At 50.9% G+C, this 26,728-nt stretch overlaps 1 protein-coding gene across 1 annotated transcript in view; it reads right to left on the reverse strand.

The window, feature by feature from the left end:
• Positions 1-18,813: 18,813 nt before the first annotated feature.
• The window catches only part of POLE (DNA polymerase epsilon, catalytic subunit), a gene marked incomplete at both ends in the record, with an annotated part of 33,095 nt that continues 25,180 nt past the window's right edge, over positions 18,814-26,728 (reverse strand). The window contains 16 exons of the mRNA XM_084217424.1: positions 18,814-18,927; positions 19,140-19,229; positions 19,355-19,480; positions 19,759-19,959; positions 20,155-20,348; positions 20,456-20,587; positions 20,676-20,862; positions 20,951-21,083; positions 21,725-21,850; positions 22,113-22,286; positions 22,689-22,893; positions 23,501-23,721; positions 23,870-24,093; positions 24,470-24,646; positions 25,629-25,735; positions 25,816-25,969. Of these exons, the coding sequence (XP_084073550.1) occupies positions 18,814-18,927; positions 19,140-19,229; positions 19,355-19,480; positions 19,759-19,959; positions 20,155-20,348; positions 20,456-20,587; positions 20,676-20,862; positions 20,951-21,083; positions 21,725-21,850; positions 22,113-22,286; positions 22,689-22,893; positions 23,501-23,721; positions 23,870-24,093; positions 24,470-24,646; positions 25,629-25,735; positions 25,816-25,969 (2,565 nt within the window). The remainder of the gene's footprint in view (positions 18,928-19,139; positions 19,230-19,354; positions 19,481-19,758; positions 19,960-20,154; positions 20,349-20,455; positions 20,588-20,675; positions 20,863-20,950; positions 21,084-21,724; positions 21,851-22,112; positions 22,287-22,688; positions 22,894-23,500; positions 23,722-23,869; positions 24,094-24,469; positions 24,647-25,628; positions 25,736-25,815; positions 25,970-26,728) is intronic.

A 26,728-nucleotide genomic window follows, 5' to 3' on the forward strand; every position in this document is an offset into this window, starting at 1 on the left:
GAGCCAGGGACTAGACAACCTCCATGCTCAGCAAGGAGTTGTGCCTTGCTTCTGGCAGTAAATAACCAGCCTTGTCTATAGGAAAATACAGAAAGCCCCAAGACTTAAGGACACAAAAAAAAACCACCCCAAAGGTATCACAAGGCACAGAGGTTCCTTGTAAGAGGGTGGTACTTTCCTCCTACTGATGGTAGGAGGAAATTCCTACCATTTCCTGTTTTCCCTTAGTCCCTAGGCATTTCCCCATGCCCTTGTGATCATTGCACCTGGTTTTACTGCCCTGGTGGTAACATGTCCCTTTAAATTATGGGAAGTACCCAGGAATTACTCTGCAAAGAGTAGTACCTGACTGGTGCCTATCACTGCACTCCAGGTGAAGGTCAGGTAAATGATGAATCAGCAGGAGCTGGGTTTACCAAGAGCAGGAGGAGCAGTACTCAGAGAAGGGACCCCCTTCCCAGCATGCATGGGGGCTTGGCAGGAGCTGTGGGCTGGCACGCTGGGGAGAGGAAAGTTCATGGTGTTGAGGCATTTCTGGAAAAGCCAGTTTCTTTTTTTTCCATATCCAAGGAAAACTGGGGGCTGGTATTATCATCTCTTTGGAAATGAGATGAAGGGACCAAAGCAGCTTGACAAGAGAAAAAATTCCCGCATGCTTCAGATTTCCTTCCCATTGTGTGCAACAGATGTGACTGAACTCTGCCTGTGACAAAGGCTGGGAAGGTTTGGGTGTCTGCAGCAGGAAGTGTGTATGGCACTGGGTGAATCATTTACTGCAAAGTCAGGTGAACAAACCACAGCACGTGTGTGCTTGTTACTCCCAGGTGGCAGAGCAGGGCCCAGCTCCACCCCGAGCACCCCACAGAGACTGGCAGGGCTGCAGCCTGTGCACCCTGGCCTGCAGCCTCCACACCACATCCACATCATTGTATGGCTCAGCAAAGGGAGTGCAGGACCAGCTTAAAAATTTGAGGATTCCTCCTTGAACTCCCCCCATCTCCCAGTAAAGCTAATTTCCCTGGTTTTGGTAAAGGAAGGAGCTAATTTTAGATGGCCTTGGGCCCCAGTGAATTTCTCCTTCCCACTGGAGCTGAGTCTGGTGCAACTGAGTCTGGGCTTCTCCTGGCTCAGTCCAAGGAAATTGCTGTCCTGGCTCTCATTTGTAGTCCAGCCTAGACACAAGGCAGGAATTCCAGCAATTTCTACAGAGGGCAAGCCTCAGGAGCAGTCACACCACAGAGCCTCTGCAGATGTTGGCCAGCAGCAGGATGAGGCCAGCCGTGTCCCAGGCTGTTAAAGGTTGTCAACAGTAACAAAGAAGGGCAGTTACACAGAGCAGCAACTCATGGAGTGAGTCCTGGAGACATGGCATGCTGCTGACACAAGAGATTCTGCAAAGGAAACTGGGATTTGGGAGCTTTCTTGTCCCCTAGCCAAAGATGGTAGCCTGGGCCTGTGCTGCTGTTGTGACCACCCACTGGTCAGGGGAATGATGTTCAGCATAAATTCTCACCAGGCTGAACAAAGCCACTGGACACATGTCAGGAACTCCTATGTTTCATTGTGCAGTCACCGTAACTCTGGGAACCAGCCCACTGCTTAGACTCAAAAGATGTTGGCCAACAAGCCTGTAAATTCATATAACACACTTCCACAGGGTGCTGCCTAACAAGCCACAACACACTTCCATAAACTTCCCACTTGCACAATGAAGTTCAGTACAGAGTATGGGGTGGAAAATGGTAAGTGTGCTTTGCCCAGAAGAGGAATAAACACAGAAGAGGGAGAAAGAGAACAAAGATTATAATCAGTATGTAGATCCCATCTTGATTTTGCTGCATGGGCAGTCCAGAGCTGGGGTTGTGAGACAAAGAAAGTGAAAAAGAAAGGGAGGGAAAAGAGAATGAGTGGGCCCAATCCACTTTATTTTCTAGTTAACCTGGTACAAGCCTTTTTGTAAACTCGACTCTTTGTGCTGTTTTGTTCATGCATGCACAGTCAGCCATGTCAGCCCTCCTGCAGGAAGTGCATTGGAGGAGGGAACTGAGCATGAAACTCAGGGGGGAGCAGCAAATTGGCTAAGAATGCACTGCTCAACCTCCATGGGACCCGCTCCTACAGTCATATCTTTCCTGCTGTAAAGCAGAATGATTGAGACAAAACATGCCTATGCCTGGTCCAGTACAGCCATCAGGAATGGTGACTCTGCAGAAGCACTAAAATTTTGTGAGCAGCAGGAGCCCAGCAAGCAGGCTGAGGAGTGGATCTGGTCTAGAAAACCACCGGGTTAATTGGCAAATCCAGCTGCTCTTCCAGAAATCTGCCCCTGGAACATCCCTGAAGAAAGGGCAGCGCTGCTCAGGAGGCTGCATGCTTTTGTTTTGGATACTCATAGCACCTACAACTTTGCTTTAATTCATCCTTGTGTCCATGTCAGTCATTCTGGAGCACCGGAACAGCCTCACAGGCTCTCAAGCTTCAGGACTGCCTCTACCATGTGGCCACACCACATGCACAGTTACCTCATGACGCATTCTTGAGACTGATAGTCACCCTTCCTGTGCCTTGTGGCCAGATGTTCTCCGGGAAAGGAAAAGGGCAGATTTTCATCAATTTCTTTTGGATTCACATCGTGGTCAAAGCAGAACTGGCCATTTTCCTTGGAAAGCACAAATTAAAACACAGGAGGAACCCCTCAAGCATTGCCATGCACCTCCACCTGCAAAGATGTACTTCAGGGTTATGCAGGGACATGGCCTTCCTGAGCCCAGTTGCAGGAACACTGGAGAAGCTGTGAGCAGATTTGATTCCACTCACATTCCAGTTAGGGATGATGTAACCTATCAGGTCCTCAAGCTGAGGCCCTGAGCTGGTGACTGAGGCACAAACCACAGCTCTGGCAGAGAGCGGTCCGCTTTCATTGCAGGCACGTCCTGGCAGCAAATGGTGACTCCTTCCTGGCAGAGCGTCCCTCCACGAGCCTTACCAAGTTGGCCACATTCTGCACAGGGCAGAAACCCCCCAGGTGACCTCATACATGGAGATTCTCGGAGCTGGAGTTCACTTGCCAACCTGGCACAGGGAGGAGGCAGAGGGCCGGAAGACTCCCGGGCCTGCCACAGCAGGGAATCACCCGCCAGAAGTGGCTCCAAGGCCCGCTGTCGCTGCGGGAAAAGCGAAAAGCCCCGGGCACCTGTGGCAGTCTGTCCAGGGGACAGCACTCCCTCCCCGCCGAGACAAGGCTCCCTCCTGACCACGAAATGGCGATGAGCTACCGCCCGAGCCGGGCCCAGCCGAACGCGGCCCAAGCGCTGGAGCCGCTCGGCGCCGCCGTGCAGCGCCCCCTGCGGGCCGGAAGGCCCCTGCAGCCGCCGGGGCTGCTGAGGCAGCGGGCGGGAAGCGCGGCCCGGAGCAGAGCGGGCTCCGTGTCCCGACAGAGCGGGCTCCGTGTCCCGACAGAGCGGGCTCCGTGTCCCGACAGAGCGGGCTCCGTGTCCCTGCGGGGTACGGGAGCTCTTGGCGGCACGGACTGTTCGCTGGGTTTGGATCGCTGTGGTCGCTGTGTGCGAGCCCAGCACCTCTGCGTTCTGCCAGGGAATGGCACCCAGCCATGCTGTCGTGTCAGAGATGAAGGCCCTGCTTTGAGAAAAGGGGCTTGCCGCTAAGACCTCCAGAGATCCCTTCCAAGCTAATCCACTTACTTTGTGAAGAAGCTGTTTGGAAACACAGACCCTACCTGGTGGATTGTCAGAGTTGCAGAGAGATGAGCAAATCTGTGCCTATGTGCACCCAAAACTCTGCAAGCTGGACAGTTTTTCTTCCCACACGGGTTTCTCGCTGCCACTGCTTTGAACCTTCCAGCAATACACTTCCTGCTTGTCCTTATTTCTCCAACTGCCTCACCAATTGTCCTTGTCCTGCTGCATGTCCTCCACCAGGCCAGCAGTTGGAAAAGCTGGGTGGACTGTGGAAGGAGGCCATGAGGAGACTCCACAGACTGCCCCCAGCAGACTGGGGACAATGGACAGACTGTCTGCCAGAGTTGCTCAGGGTGAGCTGGAGTAAAGACATCTGCTCTGTGCACCTAGTAGACTCCTACAAGGTATCCTCTGAACAGACCTAAACAAAACTCTCCCATACAAAGGTGTGGAGTACAATGAGAAATCTGGAGGGTGGGCTGGGTTTGTCCTCAGTTACCTTCTAGCACACCAACCCTCTGTCCTCCTCTCCCTTTCTTGTGGGGTGCTCCTTTCACCTGGTGTCAGCTGTGGGCAGGGCTGTGGTCACCCACTTGGTTTTATTGAAGTCTATTGCAAGTTTTCTTGCCAAATCTGTGCTATGACTGCTGCTCAGTGTATCACAGAGCAATGTAGGTGGCAAAGGACCTTCAGAGGTCTCCAGAGCAGCCTCCCACTCCAAAGAGATTCCATTAGGAGTGATTGCTCAGGTTCTCCTCTAGTTGAGCTTCTAGTGTCTCCAAGGATGGAGACTCTCTGGGCCCTGTTCCAGCACCTGAGCCATCTCATGGTAGTTTTTTTCTCTTGTGTACCCAGCTGTAATTCCCTATGTTCTACTGTGTGCCCATCAATGCTTGTCCTATCAGCATGCACCTCTAAGGACCCAGGACTGTCTCCTTGGCATCTTCTCATTAAGCGGGTGCTTCTGAAGGCAGCAACTAGGATCCTCAAAGCCTTTGATACTCCAGAATGAACAAACCCAGTTCCTCCTCCCCTCATGCATCCCTTACTTCCAGCCCCAGCAATCCTGGTGGCCTGCACTTGATTTGCTTCTGCATGTCAGTGACATTCTTTACGTGTTTACCTGGAGTGCCAGCCTGGACATGGCACCACAGCAGTTCCATCAGGATGGAGCAGGGTTTATGGGGCTCCACATTCACTTTGCCTCCTGTCTCTGCTTGCACTCTACAGTGGTTCTGGATAATAAAATGCAAGTTGTTGTTCCAGAAGCTTAAGAACCTCCCATTGCCTGTATCCCATTGCCTGTATCTCAACATTTTATTTTTTTTTTCCCCAAAGAGGATGCTATTTGGCATCTATAGATATTTCCTGAGAGGCAAGTGGGGTCCATATGCTTCTTGGGAGCACTGAAGTAGTGCATGCACTCATCTGAGCTGAGCTGTCCAGGCTGAACTGCTGTCAGCCTGGTGAGCACTGACTGCCTTGTGGTGCATTCCAGAGCTCTTCATTTTGGTGAGAAGGATGTCCTTTACAGAGCAGAGGGACATTCTGGCTTCCTGCCCCAAGAAGGCAGAGCGGTGTCTGCTCTCATTGCTGGTTAACATTTTTATTTGGTTAATCAAAACCTTCTTCCTTTGTACCAAAACTTTTGTGTTTGTCACAAGACAACTTATTGGGATGCTATTTTTCCAACAAACATCACTTTAGGCTTCAGTGGGAAAAAGAGTGTTGCTTTTTTTGATCACTGCTCAGCTAGGTTCCTGATCATTGGAGCTTTTCAGTTGTGTCATTTTTAGGAGTAAAACCAGGCTGCAGGAAGGCTCAGAGCAGCTGTCTGAGAGGGTGTTCCCTCTAAAATCCCCAGAGGAGACTACTGCTGCTGCTGTTGCATTTCTGCAGCCCTCCAGGAATTACTGTGCGCATAGTGGATGAATGAAAAAAATTCTCTGGGAATCTTTGAAAGAAGAGTAACTAAACCAAGAACAGGCAAAGCTGACATCATTGCAGTGTGGAAGAGGAAGGGATGAGCTACCAGGGCCACCTTCAAGGGACTGTCATTAGGTACCAAAGTTAGTGTCAACTTGAGACGCTTTGTATGCTGTGGCAAGACTTGTCACAAATTAAAGGCCAGCTTCTCTGAAGCTCTGGGCTCCCACTGGAACCTAGAGTGTTCTAGAACCCAAAAGGGAGCAGCAGCAGCAGCAGCAGCCAGTGCACGTGTCTGTAGGAGCTGGCACAGAGGGAGGCAACCCCAGCTGGCCCAGAGCAGAGGTGGAGCAGGGAGCTGTGTGGGGCAGAAAGGAAAAAGAAGGAGGTGCTGTGGCAGCTGAGGATTGTGCAGAAAAGCCACTCTATGAAAAGCCATGGTCCATAAAGGAAACAGAGGAGTCCTGCAACTTAATTCCAGTAAAGGGAGAGAGTCCACTGGGACATAACCCTGTGCAGTTTCCTGGTTTTGAAGGATGCCGCCTCCTTTTTATCCTAAACTCTTGGCCACATGTTACCCTCTTCCCTTCCCCGTTGGCTGAGGAACTAGGAAGGTACAGCCTTCCTGAGCCACCTACCACATATCCCCCTTTGAATATGTATTGACATTTTCCCCCAAAGTCTGGAAGTTCAAATGTCTGGGTTCTGCAACAGACTTGCAGTTTGATGTAGAGACATTAACACCTATTTCTCCTAAAGACCCTCACCCATCAAGTCTTTTGTAAAGACATTAGTACCCAACTTTCCTGTCAGGATCGAGCCCCAGCCTGTTTGGCAGGTTTGAGGTCTCCTAGAGCCTCCTTCACACCTGTGATGCCATCTCTGCAGCACAATCTAGCGTCCAGCATCCACCAGCAAATGCTGCCCCTCAGGGTAAAAGGACTGCAGACCTGGATCACCCAGGTCACTCTGTGCCATGTCTCATCCCACCCCAACTCATCCCCCTTCCCCACCTGCTGGATCAGTCCCCAGTGCCCCCAGGAGCAGGTCCTGGGTTCAGCAGTGTGAGTACTGTGGCCCTGTGCTGCTGAGCAGGAGCAGAGCTGAGACACGGAGTCTGATTAGGACTCTGACACGGAGTCTCTGATTAGGAAGATGCTGAGACAGTCGCAACCCTGCCTGATGTGGGATCACATCCCCTGCCTGTGGGGACACCAGCACTCTGGCTGGGCATCCCCTCCACTGGCATTGTCCCAGATGCAGCTCTGACTGGGCCAGGAATGCCCTGGTAGCACCACGGGACAGCTCTCCACAGAGACTATTTCCTGACCATGTACCAGGGCACACAGCAGGGACTGGGTCACAGGCTGGCCCTGCTCTTGATCAGCTTGAGGCACAAATACACCTGCCTAGGGGTCACCCTCAGACCAGTGGAAGCCCTCTACCTCCTGGAAGGACATGGATATGCAGGACTGCCACCCCACCCTGGGCACCACTGTCCTGCCCACCAAGCCCTCAGGAGAGCCCAAGCTCGCCTATAGCCACCTCCAGTTCTGTCCCTGCCAAGGAAGTTGTGCCAGAGAACCCATCAGTCCTGGATGTGACTGTTTGCTTGTAAGCCAGAGTGTCCCTTTGCCCCAAATCCACTATACCATGTGCTGAACTGCCTTGGAGATGGGCCACCTGCCCTTTGGTCAGAGAGCTGGTGCCACCTCTTCCATCTTGCTCTTCCGTCTTGCCCTGCCTTTTCGACAAGAGCAGGACTCCAAAGGTGGGTAGTTGGGTACAAAGAACAAGACACATTCAAGAAAGTAATTAGCATTGCTGTCAGAGGTGGAAAATCTGCCTTAAAAACAGCCCCAGCTTCCGATTGTGTCCCAGATGGGTGCTGGGATGGCCAGAGCTGGGGGCTCCTTCTGAACTGCAAGTGGGGGTTTCTCCTCTGCAGATAATGCCCAGAGCCCCAGGGTAAGGATTGGTGGGGACGGAGGCAACATCAGGTGGTCTGTGGACTAATCAAAAGCCCTGTGGTCTGAAAGGGCTTTGGGAGTACAGACAAGTCCAGGATTGAGCAGAACATTCCTTTGCCATCCTGCATCCCAGATACCAGGAGGCCCCTTGTGAGAGACTGAACTGCGAAGGGATGATGACTCAAAACATTATTTGTGGAGATGCTAGGGTGCTTTGTTAAAATGGAGGAGGAGAGCTTTTGGATGTGTAATGGCCAGTCTCTGATCTGAAAAGACCAAGTCTGTCTTGAGGCCTTTGGGTGATGAGATCTTCCTACTCCTGTCAGATTACTGTAGATAACAACAAAAACAACTGCATACCTACTTGCCTGTACTGTGAGAAACAACAGCTCACTTTTTAAAATTTTAAAGATTTGTTAAACCTTAGCAAAAAATACAACAAAAGGACCAAATAAGAAAAAATTACTTGGGGAAAAAAAGCACTGGGAACCCCCCACACCCCAACTACCAGCCATGTGTCACATCTTCAGAATGGATGCTCTGCCTTTTATATCTCCATCCTCTCCTAGAGCCTTGTTAGTTGACTCCTTCCTTGCTATCCAGTGGTGGAGATCACTTTCTTACATTCTGATTGGAGGTCAAGTATTACCATAGTAACAAGCCAACCCTCCCAAATGTCCGGACTACCCAGGTCATTCTATGATAACAATACTGGGGGGAACACATTCTAGTAACATAACTATACATCTATGAAACTTCTCTTAACATACCTATAATGTTCACCCCTTAATTGTGAGAGCCAACTATCTCATTACTCATCCATAACACTGTGCAATCACATTTTTCTACAATAAACCCTAGTTGTGCATATTTATACAAACACCAGTCATTCAGTGTCATTTCACTCTAATCTGCTCCAAAGAATCTAGTAACGAGAACCTGGCTTACCATTGCCTTTGGGGGTAGGTTGTAACAGCCCTGGTCCAAAGACAGCTCTTGCTGAATAAATAAATCTATCATGAAGAAGAGACCTCTCAGTCATTTTTCCTCCCAGCACCTTACTAGTGGGGCCAAGAGGTAAAATTACAAGTCAGCAGGAAATGAAAAGATGGAGAAAAGAAAGAAGAGGGAAATGAGATTAGTGTTTAAAAAATTGGAAACTTCTGGGGGTGAGAATGATCAAAGGACAGACCTTTACAATTGCTACTTTTAATATTATTATTATTATGGTTGTTGTTGTTGTATTTCTCCACTTTTCTTTTTCCTTTCACTAACTACAGTCTGTGCTTTCCAAGAGGAGGACACACAAGACTACGGTGTGGTACCTGCTTCCATCATTTTGGTTCACAGCCTGAAGAGACAATTGTATTTGCAGCCTGAGGCAGAAGCAAAAGAAACAGCACAGTTGGTCCACTTGGAAAGGGAGAAAGAGCTTTCCTGAACTTCCAGTGGTAACAGGGGCTCACAGTGGGAAGAGATGGGATGAAGTTAAGCTGCGGGCTGTGGGAGGTGCCTGCAGAAGCACATGGCAGCACAAAGAAGCACATGGCAGCACAGAGAGGCTTTTCTCTGCCTCACCTTAGGAGGAGGAGGTGCCACATGGCAGAGTCCTGCAGAGAGGAGCCTGCCAGAAGCTGACAGGTGAACAGCACGGGATCACCCCATGGATGGATATTTAGAAAGTGTGTTGCTGACGTGGCAACATGTGACAGGTGACATAGTGAGAATGACCATGGAAGGAAACACTGTGCCTTGAAAAAGTGTATAAAACCAGTTCGTTTCTTTGAACAAACGATTCAGATTCCCTGCCCGTCAGGGTGTGTGTCATGGTCATTACAGCTCACTGCCAACCTGGCAGCACAAATGGCTTCTAGAAAGACAGCTTTGTTTATTTTCAAAGATACCCTTGAGGCTGTGTTTCTGGCACACATTTATTGTGTTCTGGAAGTGTAACAAAGGCATGTCCTGAACACCAGAGTGCTGGACGTGGCCAGTTGCTGTGTTAAGACTGTGGCAGAGGGGGCAGGGGTGGGAACTGCGTAAATTTTCTGCCTCTAGACAGTTGTAGTGGTTATTTTCACTTTCATGTGTGAAATTCTTTTTGTTGATGCAAGTGAAGTTTGTGAAGATTGTGGCATGAATATTTATATTAATGCTAATTACCTTAGCTAAGAGCTGAGAACAGTTCCATCTCTTTCTAACAGAAGTCTGTTTTGGAATCTGAGATATCTCTGAAGCTTTTCTTTTCTGCTAGACTGGGGAAGACAGTCCTGGACAAGATCTTTCGACACAGTTGTTTGTCTACCTGGGTAAAGCTTCAGTCAAGGTGTTCTTCACCTCTGCGTTTCTGAACACGTAGATGAAGGGGTTTAGCAGTGGTGTTAGAGTTGTGTTTAAGATGGTGACTGTTTTGGTCAGTTCCAATAAAGCTTTGATGGATGGCTTGACCTGGAGGAAGATGGTGGAGCAGTACCAAATATTTACTATATGAGATAGGAAGAACAAGTGGAGGAGGATCTTCACTGCCTTGAGCAGATGGGATGATGTACAGTGGAGATGACAGAAATAAAGGAGTTCAGGGTAATGACACGGGAGCCAAAGATGACAATGTCTGAGGTGGGAAATTAAAGATGTGGCCGGGGGTGTGTATTCTACTGCCATCTGTTAGACATGGGGCAGTTATCTTCTGTTAATTGGGCCACCTGTTATAACCAGGTGGGGCCATTTTCTTTATCACTTCAATAACCCAATCCTCCCTCCAGTAGATCTCTGCTGTCCATGGCCAATGAGCATCCCTGCAGGGCTGATCAAATTCCATCATCCCATGGGGAGATGCTGTGCCCAGGGCAGGAGCCAAGCATTCCTACCTGGATACAATCTGCCCTGGAACAGCACAGCAGCCTTTGCCCACTGCATTCCCAGAGGAGCAGCTTTCTCCTGCCCTGCATTCCCAGAGGGAGAGCAGGCCCATCTCCAGCAGCCCTGGAGCTGCAGAGGAAAACTCCCCCCTTGTGCAGGATCCTGCTGCAGCAGAACCACAGCTGGCACTGCAGGAGGGCTGAGCCCCCCTGGGATGGGGCTGTGCCCCCACCCTGACACACAGGGGACAGGGACTGCTCTGACTCTGGCAGTGGGGTTTTTTTGTTGTTTGTACTATTGCATTTGTATTTTTAATTTTCCTAGTAAAGAACTGTAATTCTTATTCCCATATCTTTGCCTGAGAGCCTTTTAATTTTAAAATTATAATAATTCAGGGGGCAGAGGTTTACATTTTCTGTTTCAGGGGAGGCTCCTACTTTCCTTAAGTGGACACCTGTCTTTTCAAACCAAGACAATAGGGTGGTGGAGCTGATGCTATGTACTCATGAGCACAATAATGCAGAGGTTGCCCATAACTCAGGACATACATAGAGAGGAAGAAGACAAACAGGAATATTTGCAGGTGTTTAAAATCAGAGAATCCAGCCAGGATAAACTCCTTCACTTGGGTTGACTTCAGTTGCACATCCATCCTGAAACAGCAAACTCCAGACTGCAAGGGCTAGGCAGGCAGAAAGCAGAGGCAACTGTGGAGAAACCTGACTCACTTTCCCTTGGTCTTGAGGGGAACAGGGCCAGCTTACATTCAGAGAATAAATGTCACAGAGGCTGATACCTGCTCCAGCCCATCATGGCTTTGGCACTTTCATACGAGATGGGACAGTGATGTCTTCTTCATTGGAGCTGGTCATAGTCAAGGGAGAGAAATGGGCACTTCCAGGCTGCAGCTGGTTCCCCAACAAACCCTTTCCTGCTGGTGGCTAATGAATTGTCTCAGCCTGGATCTCTGCTCACCAACTATGAAGAGACATCATGAACTGTCTCAGATGGAGAAACTTGTGATGGAGATAAATCAGCTCCTGATGTCTGTAATGAGCTGGGCAGAACCCGAGCAAGTTCAACATCTGCTCTCTAACATACCAGGGTAAAGAAATTAGGAGAGAAAAAATTCTCTGTATTTAACAATGACTGTTCTCCCCCAGCCTTTCCTTAAGATGGCCTAAAGTTAAAAGGGATTTCATTTAAGGTTTTGAAGATAAGCTCCAAGGGAGAAGACAGGGAAAACCCCCAGAAATCAGAAAAAAAAAAGTAATATATTAGTTCAATTTTCAGTGCAGGTTGTAAAAGCTTTGCCAAAAAAAGACACTTCTTTTCATGGCTGCAAAATTTCTCCTATCATCCACCAGTTTGTATGCCCATTCTTTATGTCTGCACACACCAACCCCTCCATTCCTCTCCTCTCCCTGCTTTTTAAACTGTGTTCTATTGGCCTGTTTTTAATCTATTGACTAGAAGGTCTGGGACTGTGCTGTAAACTTCATCCAGGCCAAGTGCACAAGTTGGTGAGGCAGTGTTATTTAATTTCTTTGCCTGGAGTCACTGTTTGCTGAAAGTAACACTCTTCTACAATTACGGTGTTCTGAAATCAGGGGTTTGTGCTGCTCGTGGGGATCAAGAAATTTTCCACCTCACTTCCTCAGTGCTTTTTTTTTTGTCTGAATAACATCTGTGTTTGTCCAAGGGGTCTCCAGAATGGTTAAAAGGGTTGTGTTCACTTTCAGGAGCTCCTATTTCTGCCAGGGACTTGAAACAGAAATCATTACAAATCTCTTAGATTTGATGAAGTTGTAGAGAATAAGGGTGCAAAATTGCAACAAGATTACAGAATTTAATAGAAGGCCTTTTAGAAGAGAAGGCAGCTTTGCTCTAAAACTGAACTGAAGGAGAGTGAGTTTCCCTCATGTACATTCTTTTTATCTTGCTCCCTAGTCCCAGGGAAGGCGTCTCCAAGGAAATTGTCCAACAGCCAGACCCCATGATGCCAGCATTTGCCTCGTCTGTGAGGCTTCCAGATCTCCTGTGATGACACTGAAGGTGAGGAATGCCAGGCTTTCCACCACTCCCATCCTTCCTGGGCTCTTCCTAGGCTGGCAGTCTTGTTCAGGTTTTGAGTCTCCTTTCTGTCACCTCTCAGGTAGAGGCACCTCTCTCAGAGGTTCTTGCCTCCCATCTCTGAGACACACTGGCTTTGCTGTTCTTTGCCTTCTTGTCTGGGTGTGTTACAACTCCTGCCCAATTCTGTACCTTCCCAACCTCAACACTTAATGGCTTGAGGATTTCTTCCAGTCTGAGACCAGACTGTTTATTCCCCACCCCCATCCTTCCCTGTTCTGTTATCTGGGTATACTGGGAAGCTGCACTTGACATGCAGGGAACTTCTGCTGGACTGCTAATCTGGCTACCATCAGCATGTGCTGTGTGGCATTGTGTGTTTTAAAAATGTTTATATGAGTTGGTTATTCCCTTTATAAGTTAAAAATATGGTTTGGTCCTCCGTTCCCCCCCATTGTATGATTTGCCTCCAGAGTCTCTTCCCTGCCCTATGGGATCCTCATTGGTCCTGCTGTGTCCCACGCTCCTCCCCTGATCTTCGTTACTGGTCACCTTGTGTCTTCTCCTGTCACGCCCGCTCCCTTTATCAGTGCCTCCCCAAGCCCTCCTCCTTTGACGCTTGTCCCCGGACCCGTCTGGGGATAAAGTTTCCTTGACGCCCAAACAAGTGTCCACTCCCTCCTTCCTTCCTCTCTGGACTTCATAGCCACTCTCTCGCCTGCGCCACCTGTGCCGCAGACGGCGCCACTACCCAGGGGTTCCCGAGGAGAACCTGGGAGCGGCAGATCTTGTGGCCACCTCCAGCCACACTCCGGGAGCGACTAGCCGGCAATCGTCCAGCTCCCGTGGCTGCAGAGCAGGCTACAATGCTGCTTTTGGAAGTATTCTGCATTTTGTTTCTCCTGACCTTTCCACAGCTGTACATGATGATTCCTTCAACCCTATGAGAAGCAAGCAATGCAAATAAAGAAGCACCATGCTGGTGATCAAGAAAAGAGATTTTGGCTCACTTGTTCAACTGTTTGTTTCTAGGCAGTCACTGAAGCTTGAAACGATTAGTTTTCAGGGTTGATTTTCAGTGGTGATTTTGTCATGATTTTGGGTAGATGTCACTGTGGAAACAGCTTGATGAAAGGTTGTTACACAGATCTCAGGCATGAGACAGGCTGAAGATTTAGCAATCAAAACCTGATGCTGACTGATCTTACAGCAACGTGGTGGTTTCCATGGCTTGAAAACACTGTTCCATTTCTGGAAAATTTATAGGGGAGACAGAAGCTGGAGAAAAGGTGTTTGCTACCCAGGAAAGCCTCTGGTGAGGAAAGGTTCAGGGATCAAAGGGTCCAGTGTCAGGGATTTTCAGCACCACTCCAGTTGCGGGGTCTGGTGAGTGGGGAATTGCTCTGGGTATGGATAAGCTTTCACACAAAGTAGGTGGGAGCCTTCTCTTTGGGCCCGACTTCTGGTGACCTGCAGGGTGATACCCTCAGGACTGAGAGATACTGTTTTATCCTGTGAGTCGTGTGAAGGGACCCTCTGAGGGTTGTCATGGTCTCTAGGTTCTACTGTATCCCTAAAACTCTGCATGTAGCACAGGTAGAGCAGCAGTTTCTGGGAGTGCTGTCCTAAGAGAGGAGGCTGTTGGCGTGCAACCCATAAGGAGGCGTGACCTGTTCGCAGCCCCAAGAGCTTCTGCTGCTGGCACCTCCAGATGGAGGGCTGCCTCCATGTCACAGCCTTATGACTGCTCTCCTTCGGTGCTGGGTCACTGCCCTCCGTGTGCCCACCACATTTTGCTAACCAGAGGGACCCTCCAGCTGAGGGGTGGCAGAAAGAGTCACCCTTTGGGGTGGGACTGGCACCTGTCCCTGGCCTGTCCCTGTCTGCATCCATTCTATCATCCAGAAGTTTGTGCCTATGATTTTCTATTCTAACCTGCCTGCAGAGACACCTTGGTATCCTGGAACAGCTTTACCACCATCAGCTCTCCACAGACTTTGTTAAAACATTCTTACACCACCTCATCCTCTACCTGGTATGTGATTTACCCCCAAGAGTTCCAGAAACTGTGGTGAGCTCGTTCTTGCCTGAAATTCTCCACAGAGCCAGAGCCTCGATGGTAGGAAAGGCTGTCCTCTGGAAAGGGCTCCAGGAATCATGGCTTTAATGAGCACAAGAGGAAACTGTTTAATTTCTTTGTCAGTTTAGGCCTGAGAAGTTAAATTGTTCTGCATCAAATGAGTGTGATCCATCTCTCCCTCCGCTGGGGAATCCAACACTGTCCCACATGGGGTAGCACAACAGTCCCTGAGGCAAAGTAGTTTCTGGGCAGCCTGGAGCCAGTTGTTTTCCTGCTCAGGCAACAAGGACTAAGCTGTATCTGGTGAGATCTCCTCTGTCACCGACCCCTACCAGAGCACAAGAGAATACAGCCTGGGAAGGTCCTGTGAGGGCTTTAGGTCTGTCCAGTGCCTTTCCTGTAAGCTCACCTGGGCTCTCAGGAGACTAAAGCAGCTGTGTAAAGCCTTCAGGAGATGCCTGGGAGGAGTCTGGAGTGGGTCCTTGAGGCTGTAGGTCCCATGAACAGAAAAAAATCATCTTGGATCCCTTCCCTGGAGAAATCTGGGGCTGCTATTTGGGATTGTGAAAAATACCTATTATGTGATTGGCTTTTCGCAAATATTAAAATGAATATTATATGTGTTATGTTAGAAAGAGATGCTGTATTAATTCTCTTAAGTATTGTGTTAATAGTTTTAGGTTGTAGCATAATGTTAAAACAGAAACTATGCTATGTAAGATACTCTTTAACTAGCTCAAGAAAGAGATGAGATAATCAGGACATTCTTTGCACAGAGATAACAGCAACAAGCTCCCAGAAAAGAAATATTGCCTCATTATTGGAAAAGACAAACTTTCTTCCACCTCCTTTTCGTCTTTGAGGTGCCCAACACGATTTAAGAGATGTTGATGATAACCAGAGAACACCCTTTGTTTGAAAAGAATTTATGCATCATGTATGAGATATATGAATACGCAACAGGCTATTGCTTTTAAGAGTTAATCCTTTGTTAGCGAGCCACGCTTTTTTTAAGGAAACCATCTGAACATTCATATTCTTTGCTTTTATTGTCCTTTATTGTCCTAACTCTGATTCAAATTCTTATTGGTCTAATTTTTAGTACTATTTTTATAACCATTTTGTTACTATTAAAATGTTAAGAGTTTTTAACAAGTGATTGGCGTTTTCCACAGGATTTCGGGTGCTGAAATAAGACAGAAAGACTCCAGAAAATGCATAGCAGGTGCCTAATGTGGAACCTAGAAGATGCAATTTCCACAGAGAGAAAAATCATCTTGGGCAGCTTCCATGGAGGAGTCTGGGGCTGCTGCCTGGGATATCAAATGCCTGTAGTAGATATTAAAAGACTGGGAGAAGCTGCAGGGAGATTCCAGCAGACACACTTTTGTTCAAAAAGAGAAAAATCATCTCAGGTAGCTTACTTGTGGGAGTCTTGGACTACTACTCAGGATGTCAGGATTTATTGGTATTAGTGAAAAGACTCTATGAGATGCTTGGGAGGAGTCTCAGCTGGATCCTTGAACAGAGAGCTTCTACCAAAGAGCAAAACATCACAGGCAGCTTCACTGGAGTAGTCTGGGTCTGCTACTCGGGATTTAAGGTCTCAAAATAACAGATTCAAAAGCTCCAGGAGGTCTTGGATATACAGGATAGTTTCCTCCAGAAGAGATAAAACATCTCCAGTTGCTTCCTTGCAGTACCCCAGACATCAGGGCTTTAATGAGTAGAAGCAAAAATTTATTCCAGCCCTGTCCAGCCCAGCCCAGCCGAACGCAGCCGAAATCAGTCCGGCTGAACTGAGCCGAGCTCAGCCAAACCCGGCCGAGCCGCTCGCCTGCGGGCGGGGCGGCTCCTGCAGGCCCCGGCCCGCGCTCACGCCCCTCCCGCCCCCGCCGGGGTGCCCGGGAGCCAGAGAGGAGCGACTCTTGGGGAAGCAGGCATCAGGTGCAGCAGGAGCACGGCGGTGTCACGCTGGGACGGCCTCCAGTGTGAGCCAGAGGACGGGAGGGGACAGAGGAACAAAGCACCCCGCAGAGCATCCCCCTGCCTGCCTCGCATCAGGAGTGAGAGAACCGATCCCAGTACAACCGCAGTGCTGCTCCCTCTCTGCCCAGCCCAGAGCTCTTCCCCTTTTTTGGGATGCTCCAAGGACTCCAGAGCTATTCCTTGGCACCCAGCCACCTGTTTTCATACAATCATGGAATATCCTGAGTTGGAAAGAACTCGCAAGATTCATCAAGTCTTCCTTCTGGCCTTGCTCTGACAGCCCAACAATTCCACCCTGTGCGTGTTTGTTGTCCAAACACTTCTGGAGCTCTATCCCAGCTCACGGAGCAGAGATCGGTGCCTGCCCCTCAAGAGGAGCTTGAGGACCCCTGGTGAGGTCTGAATAAACCAAGTGCCCTCAGGTGCCCCAGGTATGACTTCACATCTAGACCTCCCACCATCCTCACAGCCCTCACTGGATGCTCTCCAAGAGATTTAGATGCCCAAAAGCTCCTGGTGTCATGCCCACAAGGATCCCATGGCTGCAGGTGTCCTGTGCCCATTGAGATGCCATGGCTGTGGTGAGCTCATGCCCTTTGGGAATGCTGTGCCCGTAGCACATGAGGGGTAATGGTCCCTGCTGCTGTGTGGGGTCAGTGTGATCATCAGCCGTAAGTGCAAACTGCACCTGTCTGACCACCCAGTGCAGCCCATGCTCTTCCTCTCACTGTCTCCACCCTGAAAGGACTCTGGCTTCCCTGATTACAACTACAGGTGATGGCCCTGTCCCACCATCACAATGCCCCTTGGTCTCCTCCTTAGATGGTTCCTCAGTGGGGGGACATGACTCTGGGGCGGCTCCAGCCCCACGCCGTGCCATGCCACTGCAGGTATTACCAGAGCAGACAGGTCACGGCAGCAGGGTGGATCATCCATGCTCTGCCTGAAACTATCAGTAGCTCTCAGTTCTGAGGGACCTGCTGCCTCCATGCGGAGCAGCACACATGGAAGAGTGGGACATGTCCTACAGCCCACCTGCCACCATGCCAGCCCCAGGCTTGTTGCCACATTTATTTTCCCAGAGAAAAGCAAGGCACAATGTCCCAAAGATATTTTCTGGGATTCACATTCTCTGAACCTCAGAGAGAGAAAAAACAAATCTCAATTGCTGCACCTCTCATTGTTCACGAGTGGAATGCATTGTGGAAGATTGTTTACTTGAAAGGAATTGGTAAGTGGATTCTGGAGTGAGTGTTTTGATTCATTGACCAATTGAATCCATGTATGTGTCAGGACTGTTGGCTGACAGTCACAAGATTCCAGGCAGTTGAGTGCTTTGTGCAGCTTCAGTTTAGATGTAATGTAATATAGAATAATATAGTATAATAAAGTAATTAATTAGCCTTCTGATATCAATGGAGTCAGATGCATCGCTTCTCCCCATCATTGGGGTTGCCCTGCCTTTACTGTACAGGCTGTCAATAAACCTTGCCTAGGGTGACTCACTGCAGTGACATGGAGGGACATGGGTGTCAGAGCTGGTGGCTGTGTCCCCATCCTCCAGCCCTGCACTGCCATGGTAGGGATGCACAGCCTCCAGCCCTGGGCTGCTGGTCATGCAGGGATGTGTACAGGGTCTCAGGACCCCCACCTCACCTGACAGACCCACTAATACCTTAATGAGAGCTGACAAGTGCTCGGGCTAAGCATGCCCAAGTGCATTAGCACAGGGAAGTCACCCCACTGCAGCCAGCTGCCCACAGGCAGGACCTGCTGGCAGGTGTGGGCAGCACCTGTGGGCACTGCCTGCCTCATGCTGGCAAGGGCTGGGCTGAGGATGGGGTGAAGCCAGTGGTACCACAGCCACCAGTATGAACCAGGCTATGGGTGGTGCCACAGCCACTGGCACCCACAGCCCCTGAATCCTCCCTCCCTAAAAACTACACTTGTCTTCTACCACCCATTTATTTACAGAAACTGAAAATTAAAACTACGCCTGGGGCCAGCACAGACCAGTTCTAGCTACTGGAAACTCCCAAATCCCCCACCAGGCAGCTCCAGACAAACACAACGCTGTGCCAAGCATGGCTCTGCTCCTCTTCCCTCCCTGCAGGAGGGGTGTGCAGTGTCTCTGAGGTCTGGCCCATGGCCACGGGGGTCCAGTACCACTCTCCATGGATGTGAGAGTGTGAAGTAGGCAGGAAGAGCAGCCCAGCCCTCACTGCTGGAGCTGGAGGTTGGTGTGCAGCAGCCACTCAATGGTTTCCAGCAGGTAGGCCATGCCATAGTGGCGGGCAATGTTCTGGAAGACACTGATATGGTCCATGAAGACCTGGGGAGAGAAGAACAGGGAGGGAAGGAGGCTACCCAGCATCCTGGGCAGCCGAGGCCTCTGATGGAGTGGCTGGGCAGGGCTGGCCAGAGAGCAGCTCAGCAGGTGCCAGGGGATGTGCAGTTAGAGCAGAGGCAGAGGAGGCACAGGGCACCTTAGGGCCCCTCACTGAGCTGCTGGACTGGGGCTGGGCTGGGCAGGTGTTGAAGTACCTGGGAGGAGATGGTGAGGGCGAAGTCTCCAGCACAGCTGCAGTACACAGGCATGTGTGTCTCCTTCACACCATGACACTTTCTGCACACCTGGAGGCCAAGGATGTTCAGGTGGGTCAAGAGATGAGGCCAAGCCCCTCTGCCAGTGGCAAAGTGAATGTGTCGAGGCACAGACAACCAGGGAAATGGGCAGAGTGGGGGATCCCTGTGCTTACCAGGTCCTGCAGCACAAAGGCCATCAGCTTCTTCTGCAGGGCTTCCACCAGCGCCATCTCAATGGCATCGGTATCGTACTGCACATGGCAGCTGGGGCAGAGCCAGCCGGGCAGCACCAACCTGTCCTAGGGGCAAAGAGAGGGATGTAAGCACCTCAAGTCCCAGGCACTGGCATGGTGGAACTTGTTTCTGGAGAGGACAGAACATAAGCCAAAGTCCAAGCATGCTCAGATCCATCACATGCAGCTAGAAAAGATGAACGGAAAATTGGCTTTAGGTGAGGACGATGATGGACAGCAGGCAGAGCTGCAAAACAAAGGGGAGATAAAGTGGGCAAGATGATCGGCTGGCCTCCAGCATTGCTGTACTGGGGCCGCTGTTGTCCCTAGGAGAGAGGCTGCACCTGGGAAGGGGCAGGGTCCTTGCAGAGGTCCAAGTCCCTGCAGAAGTTGCAGTTCCTGCAGATGACTTCAGGAAGCACGTAGGAGCGGCAAGGGTCCCGAAACTGGGCTGCTTCTGAGAACTCGCCCACCTCGATGAGGCGCAGCAGGTCTCGGCGTAGTTTGTTCACCTGGTTGGTTATGTTGGCATCCAGGGAGAGGACCTGCAAGGATAAAAGCCAGATGAGCCTAGGAGCAGAAACTGTTCTCAGGACAGCTCAGATCCTTGTGACCCTCATATAGATTCAGGGCCTAGTAAAAAGATCCATCCTGGGAAAAGCTACAGCAATGGACAAGGACCAGAATTTCAGTTCAGACCCCAATCCTTCAGCCAAGGGGCCTGGCCCACCCCTACTGACCTTGCAGACGTATTTGATGAACTCCAGAGCTGGGTTGTTGAGTGGCAGGTAGGAGCCAGGCAGGACTGGGAACATGTCTGAGGGCTCTGTGGCATTCTGGGAACCAGCCATCTTCTTCTGGATCTTCTGGGTGATGGTGAAGAAGCTTTGGGTGAGCTCATTGGCCACGTAATCTTGTGAGAAGGTGATCATGCCTAGAGAGGTAAAGCAGAGAGTATTTGAACCGATTGGTGGCACATAGGGCAAGCAAGGTGGGTGGCTCTCTGCCTGCAGCGGGGCTGCCCTGGGGCTTGGCACTCACCAGGCATGGCCCTCAGCTCCCCCAGAGCCTCCTGGGACACCTGGCTGGTGCTCCTCCTCTTGATGGGGGTGCTCCCAGGGGTGTTACGCTGCAGTTCCTCCTTCATGCTGTGGTACACAGCCACAATGTAGGCTGGGAAGACATAGGCAAGGCTCCAGCTCTTACTCAGAATTGGCACTGGAGGGGCACAGTAATCTCAGCATCTCCCCATACTGCTCACCTGATATGATCATCAAGAAGTAGCTCTGGCAGGAGCCGGCCTGGGGCAGGAACTGCACAATGTTCCAGTTGTTCTCCAGCAGCTCCTCTATATCTGGCTCCCCTTTCTCCTCCTCTTCTTCCCTCGCCACCTCCTCCTCCTCTTCGTCACTCCCCTCCTCCTCCTCCAATGGCTTGCTGGTGTCCTTCTGGGGGTCCCATGCATAGCAGTTCCTCATGCCCAGCCAACACCTCCCTACTCTGCTCCCAAGGGACAGGGTGCTTCTCATCTCTTACCTCCCCATAGTGGATGCGAGAATCCACTTTTCCCTTGATACCTCCATAATTTGCTGGGTCCATCCAGAGCAGGAACTCCCAGCACCGGGAGAACGAGATGGTCAGAGAGTGGAAGATCTCCTTGGAGTGGATGCTGGAAGGAGGAAACTGCAGTCAGTTCCATGGAACACTGTGGGGAGCTGGTGCTGGCCAGGAGAGAGGAGTGTCCCCATTCCCACTGGAGTCCTGTTAGTGGTCCCAGGGGAAGTCATGCCCAAGGACACTTGGCTCTCTATTCTTGTGTCAAGGTGCCTATACCACAGGATGCAGACAGCCAGCCAGGGGACAAGTTGCTGGGCATCTCAGGCTCTCCTGGAAGTCTCTTCAGGATTGAATCCTATGAGTATACTTTGAATACTGCCCATAGAGGGCAGCTAGGGACAGATCACTACTCCAGGCATTACAGCAAGAGAACTGGGAAGCCTTGTCCCTTCAGTAGCTTTGCCAAAAAAGAGTTGGCAGCATTCCACCCTCTATCACAAATCCTATTCTGAACCCTAGTTGCCAACGTTCTCGTTCTAACCTGAGTAGGCAGCCAGCCAGTAGAACACCCATTCATCATCATCATCAACCAACTGGCCTCATTCACTTACTTTACAATCATTCTAGTTTTATTCCCCCTTGCAGCGCCTCTAATGCACCTCTTCATTTTTGAGGCGCATTAGAAGGAAAAAATCAGCATCCTCCTCCCTGGTTTTGAGCCCTGCTCCAGCCCTACCTCCAGGTGCACCTCACCTGTTGATGATGTACTCCATGTAGCTGATGGCATCCTCAATGTGCCGCTTCTTGGTGCACAGGATGATGCGGTTGAAGTTGGCGTAGACCACAGAGGAGCCCAGGCGCTTGAACTCAGCCACCAGCCTGCAGCCGGGCACAGGGCGGGGTCAGTGGGCGGGAAAGCAATGTATGAGGGGCAGATGTGACCCAAAGAGCATGTGTTGATTCCTCAGCCTAGAGTCTACATGTAGCAACACTGGGCAAGGGAAGTCACCCAAAGAGGATGAGAGGTCTCTCCTACTGCCCACCTTTCTGGAAGATCGCTGTGGGTGCCAGCATCCTAGTCACTAACATCACACCTCTCCATTCCCCTCCACCAGACTGGCACACTTAAGATCTCACTTACTGCAGGAAAAGCTTCTTCATCATGTTGTGGAGCGTGCGGTGCAGTGCTGGGTCATAAAGCAGGGAGGAAGGAGAGCGGAGCCAGCGGTAAAAGTGAATGACCTGGTTGTCTGCATAGACATTGTGGTACTGCGTAATCTCCTTCACCCAGCTCACCACCATGCTCTTCAAAATCCTGCCAACGAGCAGAGACTGGCATTACCCCACCAGCGAGCAGCAACACTTCCCCCTTCCTGACAGGGACGTGTTTACAGACACACTTGAGGATTTAGAACAGGAACTCCTTTCTTGAGCCCTCAGCACATAATATGTGCCTCTATAGCCTGGTGGAGCATGAACAAAGGAAAAAGCAACATCCCCATGCATCTGCTAGCTGAGGCACCAGGCAGCTCTGAAGATATTCCAATATGCTGGAGAAGATGCCTGCCATGCACTCAAGGCCTGGATTTATACTTAGACCACCATACAAGCCCTACTGCTGGGGAAAGGCTAAAGCCAGGCAGGAGTGAAGTAGGACCCTGAGGGGACCTCAGGATGGAGACCACCTCTCTACCTCCTTCTGTTTCTCAAGCCACACCTGAAAGTGTTGGAGCAGAGGGCAGTCTCATCATAGCTGGCTGGGATGTTGGCAGCTTGGTTCCCTGTGATCATGTCCTCCAGGGATGCCTGCTGAATCACATCAAAGCTAATGCTCATGCTGGAGCCTCCTTCCATGTCATTCACGTGGTGGGACTGCAACACGGTGTTCACAGCCAGGCTCTGGATGTCCAGCTCCAGACACACTAAGAGCAGACACAACTGTCAGCAGGGAGGCAGGGAAAGGACCAGGACCACCCTCCCTGCTGCTGCCAGAAGTGCTTTTCACAGGTACAGGGTGATCTAGAGGTGCTACTGCACTCACAGGGCAAATACTTTCATAGGCATGATTGGACCTTCTTAAGTGTTGATTGAGCCTTGTCTTTGAACAAGACTTGGACCTACTGACCCTGTGGGAACCAGCAGTTTTCCTGGAGGCTGCAACAGTGGATCTCCGAAGAACTCATTACACTCAAGCTGCCTAAGAGAGGCCTGTTCCAGCATCACCAGTGATGACCAAGTGAGCTGTCCTTGGGCTGACAACATTGCAGGTGGTCTGCCAAGTGCTGCTGTCATTGGTCATTGGTAAAGAATCCCCGTTTTGATGCCTGCACATGCCTCAGGTGAGCCTTCCCTGCTCCAGGACATGCCCCTAGCATCCTCCTTACCCATAGAGATGCTGAAACCCAAAGGCTGCTGGTTACAACTGTCACCATAGAGACTCTTTGGGGACTGCATCCACACCTCTGCAGGACTCACAGAGCAGGATCCAGCTCTGCCCCACTCAGTGCTACCACCTTCCTCCCTCTTCACCTGTGGAGTAGCAGCCAGGATTGTTGATCTCAACTGAGGCTCTCTCATCAAACTCCATGACCAGGCGGTTGTCATCGGCCTCCTTCCCCCCCAGGTCGGGGCGGGCCGTGGGGGACAGCCACAACAGGTGGTTGTGACGACGAAGGTGGCGTGAGAAGAACAGGTCAGAGCCGAAGGTGGAGATGTCATCAGGGAGGTTTCCAATGGGGATGTGGTAGTACCTGAAGGACAGAGACATTAGTAGTCATTGGCATGAGCATGGTTGCAAGGAAAACAGAGACCCTGACCATCCCCCTCAAGGGGTGAGGCAACTCCTGTGGTCCCACTGAGGGCATGGCAGCCTCAGAGGAACATGGCCACCCTGGGTACCTGCTCATCTCAAAAGCCTGGGAAAGGCAGGTGTCCAGGTTGAGGTAGTGGCGAATCATGCGGCGGGCGGCATGGCGCTGCCAGTCCAGGACCGAGTAGCTGATGTCATCTACCAGCCGGATAGGGACCAAGGGGAACTCCTCAAGGATGGGGATCCCACTTGCCAGCTGCTTCAGGTCCCAGTTGGACTGCACAGCCACCAATGTGGGGCCCCGGCGCTCGTCCTACACCAAGAATGAGACACGTCCTGGTGAACCTCTCACCTGCTCAACAGGAAGCTGGTGGTGTCAGGTGCCCATCCCCACAGCAGGTCCCCATGGTCCTGGGACAGCACACCCCAGCATTCCTGAAGCAGGCACCCACCTTCAACAGCACCAGCTCTCCAGCTGAGTGCAGGGAGGAAGCAAGATCCTGAGGTGGCCTTGCTGCTGACACTGCCCCAGAGAAGCCCCCCACAAGTAAAACAAGCACCCACTTCATGACTTTGGGTCCAGCAGTTACATGCAGGTGTTCTTGGAACTGGTGTACCAGCGCCTTCCACAGCATCCTTCCCTTAGTCCAAACAGTCCTACTGAAACCTTCCCTGCACTTTCATCTCACCTTGTAGCCCAAGAGCAGTCGCTGGACACCTCTGTAGATGGCCTTGGGGTCGGTCTCAGCGCGCACTTCGAAGGTGTGTTTGTCTGGGGGCAGCAGCTCCTTGCCCACCTTTTCCAGCAGAGCCGCACGCTCCACTGAGAACAAGGTGGTGAGGTTTGGCATCTGGTTGCTGCGTACCTGGGTGGAAGAGGGACCAGGTCAGAGCAGGGGGAGAGGGACTCTTGGATGTGCAGTGCCAGGGGCCCGGCCAAAACGTGGCAGTGATGCGCAGTGTATGGAGAAACCTCCTGCTGCCTGGCCCTACCAGGTCTAGGGTGGAAGGGACCTTTAAATGTTGTCTAGTCCAACCCCCTGCCACGGACAGTACATCATTTCAGAATTGTTTAGGTTGGAAAATACCTTTATGATCAAATCCAGATGTTCACCCAACGCTGCCAAAGGCCACCACTAAACCATGTCTCCAAGTGCCACATCCTCACATCTTTTAAATCCCTCCAGGGATGGTGACTCCACCACTGTCTTGGGCAGCTGTGCAAGGGCTTGACAATCCTTTTGGTGAAGTTTTTTATAATATTCATCCTAAACCTCCCCTGGTGCAACCTGAGGTCAACTAGACCAGGTTGCTCCAGGCCCCATCCAACCTGGCCTCGAACACTTCTGGGGATAGGGCAGCCACGGCTTTGCTGGCAAATCTGTGCCAAGGCCTCGCCACCCTCACAGGGAACAACTTCCTCCCAATATTCCACCTAATCTTGCTCTCTGGTAGTGAGAAGCCATTCCCCCTTTTTCTGTCACTCCATCCCTTGCTCAAAGTTCCTTTCCAGCTCTCTTTAGGCACTGGAAGGGGCTCTAAGGTCTCCCTGGAGCCTTCTCTTCTCCTCGTTCAACACCTCCAGCTCTCCCAGCCTGTCTACGAAGCAGAAGTGCTCCAGCCTTCATCAGAGCATCTCTGTGGCCTCCTCCAAACTTGCTTCAGCAGCTCCATACCCTTCCTAGTTGCAAACCCCAGGCTGGAGGCAGCTCTGCATGTGGGGTCTCACCTGAGCAAGGCAGAGGGGCAGAATCTCTCCCTTCCCTGCTGTGGGTTGTCAGGGCACATGGCCAGGGCATGTCCAACCATCAGCACCCCCAATTTTCCACTCTCCACAGCCCTCCTTACCTTGTCCAGCACAAAGACAGCAGCCTTGCGCTGGGAGGGGATGAAGAGGCCCAGGACTGCCTTGCTGCCCTGGGAGCTGTGGTACAGGTAGATGTGGCGAATGCTTCCTGGGGACACAAAGCACAGAGCATCAGTGGTTCCCATGGGTGCCAGGTGCCCCAGGAGCCCCTCTCTCAGGATGCCTCACCTGGCTCCAGGTAAGTGAACTGAGCCAGTGAACGCATCTCCAGGTGCTCGATGTTAAAGGTTTCAGCCTCTCGCCCTGCCAGGTGCTGGACGAGCTGCCTGCTGACCATGCACACACAGCCCAAGTGGATCAGGGCACGGAACAGCAGTGGCACCTGGAATGATGGGGAGAGATGTGATGGAGCAACTGCTACTAAGCTCTTCTTGGGGGTTGCAGACCTAGAATTACCCCGATTAAAAGCCACAGGTAGCACATATCTGAGGTGCCTTGGCATCAGTGTGGTATTATCAGCCTTGATAAAGGATAGAACAGGCATCTCAAAATCCACATCTTCCTTTCTACGCCCAGATCCTACCATCAAGGTACTTTGGAGGACGTGTGGAGCAATATTTGGGCAATCTTGCTGCTCTGCAAGTTGCTCTGCAACTTGAACCTCCAGATAATCAGCATGGTGGGAGATTCACCACAGATCCATCCTGTTTTATTAACCCCGTAGCTGTCAAGTCTACTGCTGCAGGAGACTCTTGAACGGCTTGCTGAGGAACCTGGTCCCAAACTAGTGAGTAGCAATAAACATTTGTTGCCTAATTGTCTTCCCTTGTGCTAGTTTTAGTTGTAGAGGCCCCTCACATCTCTTCAGCAAGATGAAGCATTCCCATCTAAGTTCCATCCCTGAGGGCAAACTGTTCCCTCCCTTGCATCCCTCTGTTACTCCTGCTGCATTTTTTGGGATAATGATCAGAACTACATAGCAGATGTTTAAAGATCAAGACAGAGCTTTCCTTGCCCAGGTCAGTGTCCAGCTGGGTTAACTGTCTCTGAGGATGGAAACTCCACAACTCCTTGGGTAACCTGCTCAACGATATTTGCAGAAGTGTTTTCTGACATTTACACTGAATTTACATGTTTTAGG

This window comes from Fringilla coelebs (genome assembly GCF_963513975.1).
Source record: "Fringilla coelebs genome assembly, chromosome: 17".
Lineage (NCBI taxonomy): Eukaryota > Metazoa > Chordata > Aves > Passeriformes > Fringillidae > Fringilla > Fringilla coelebs.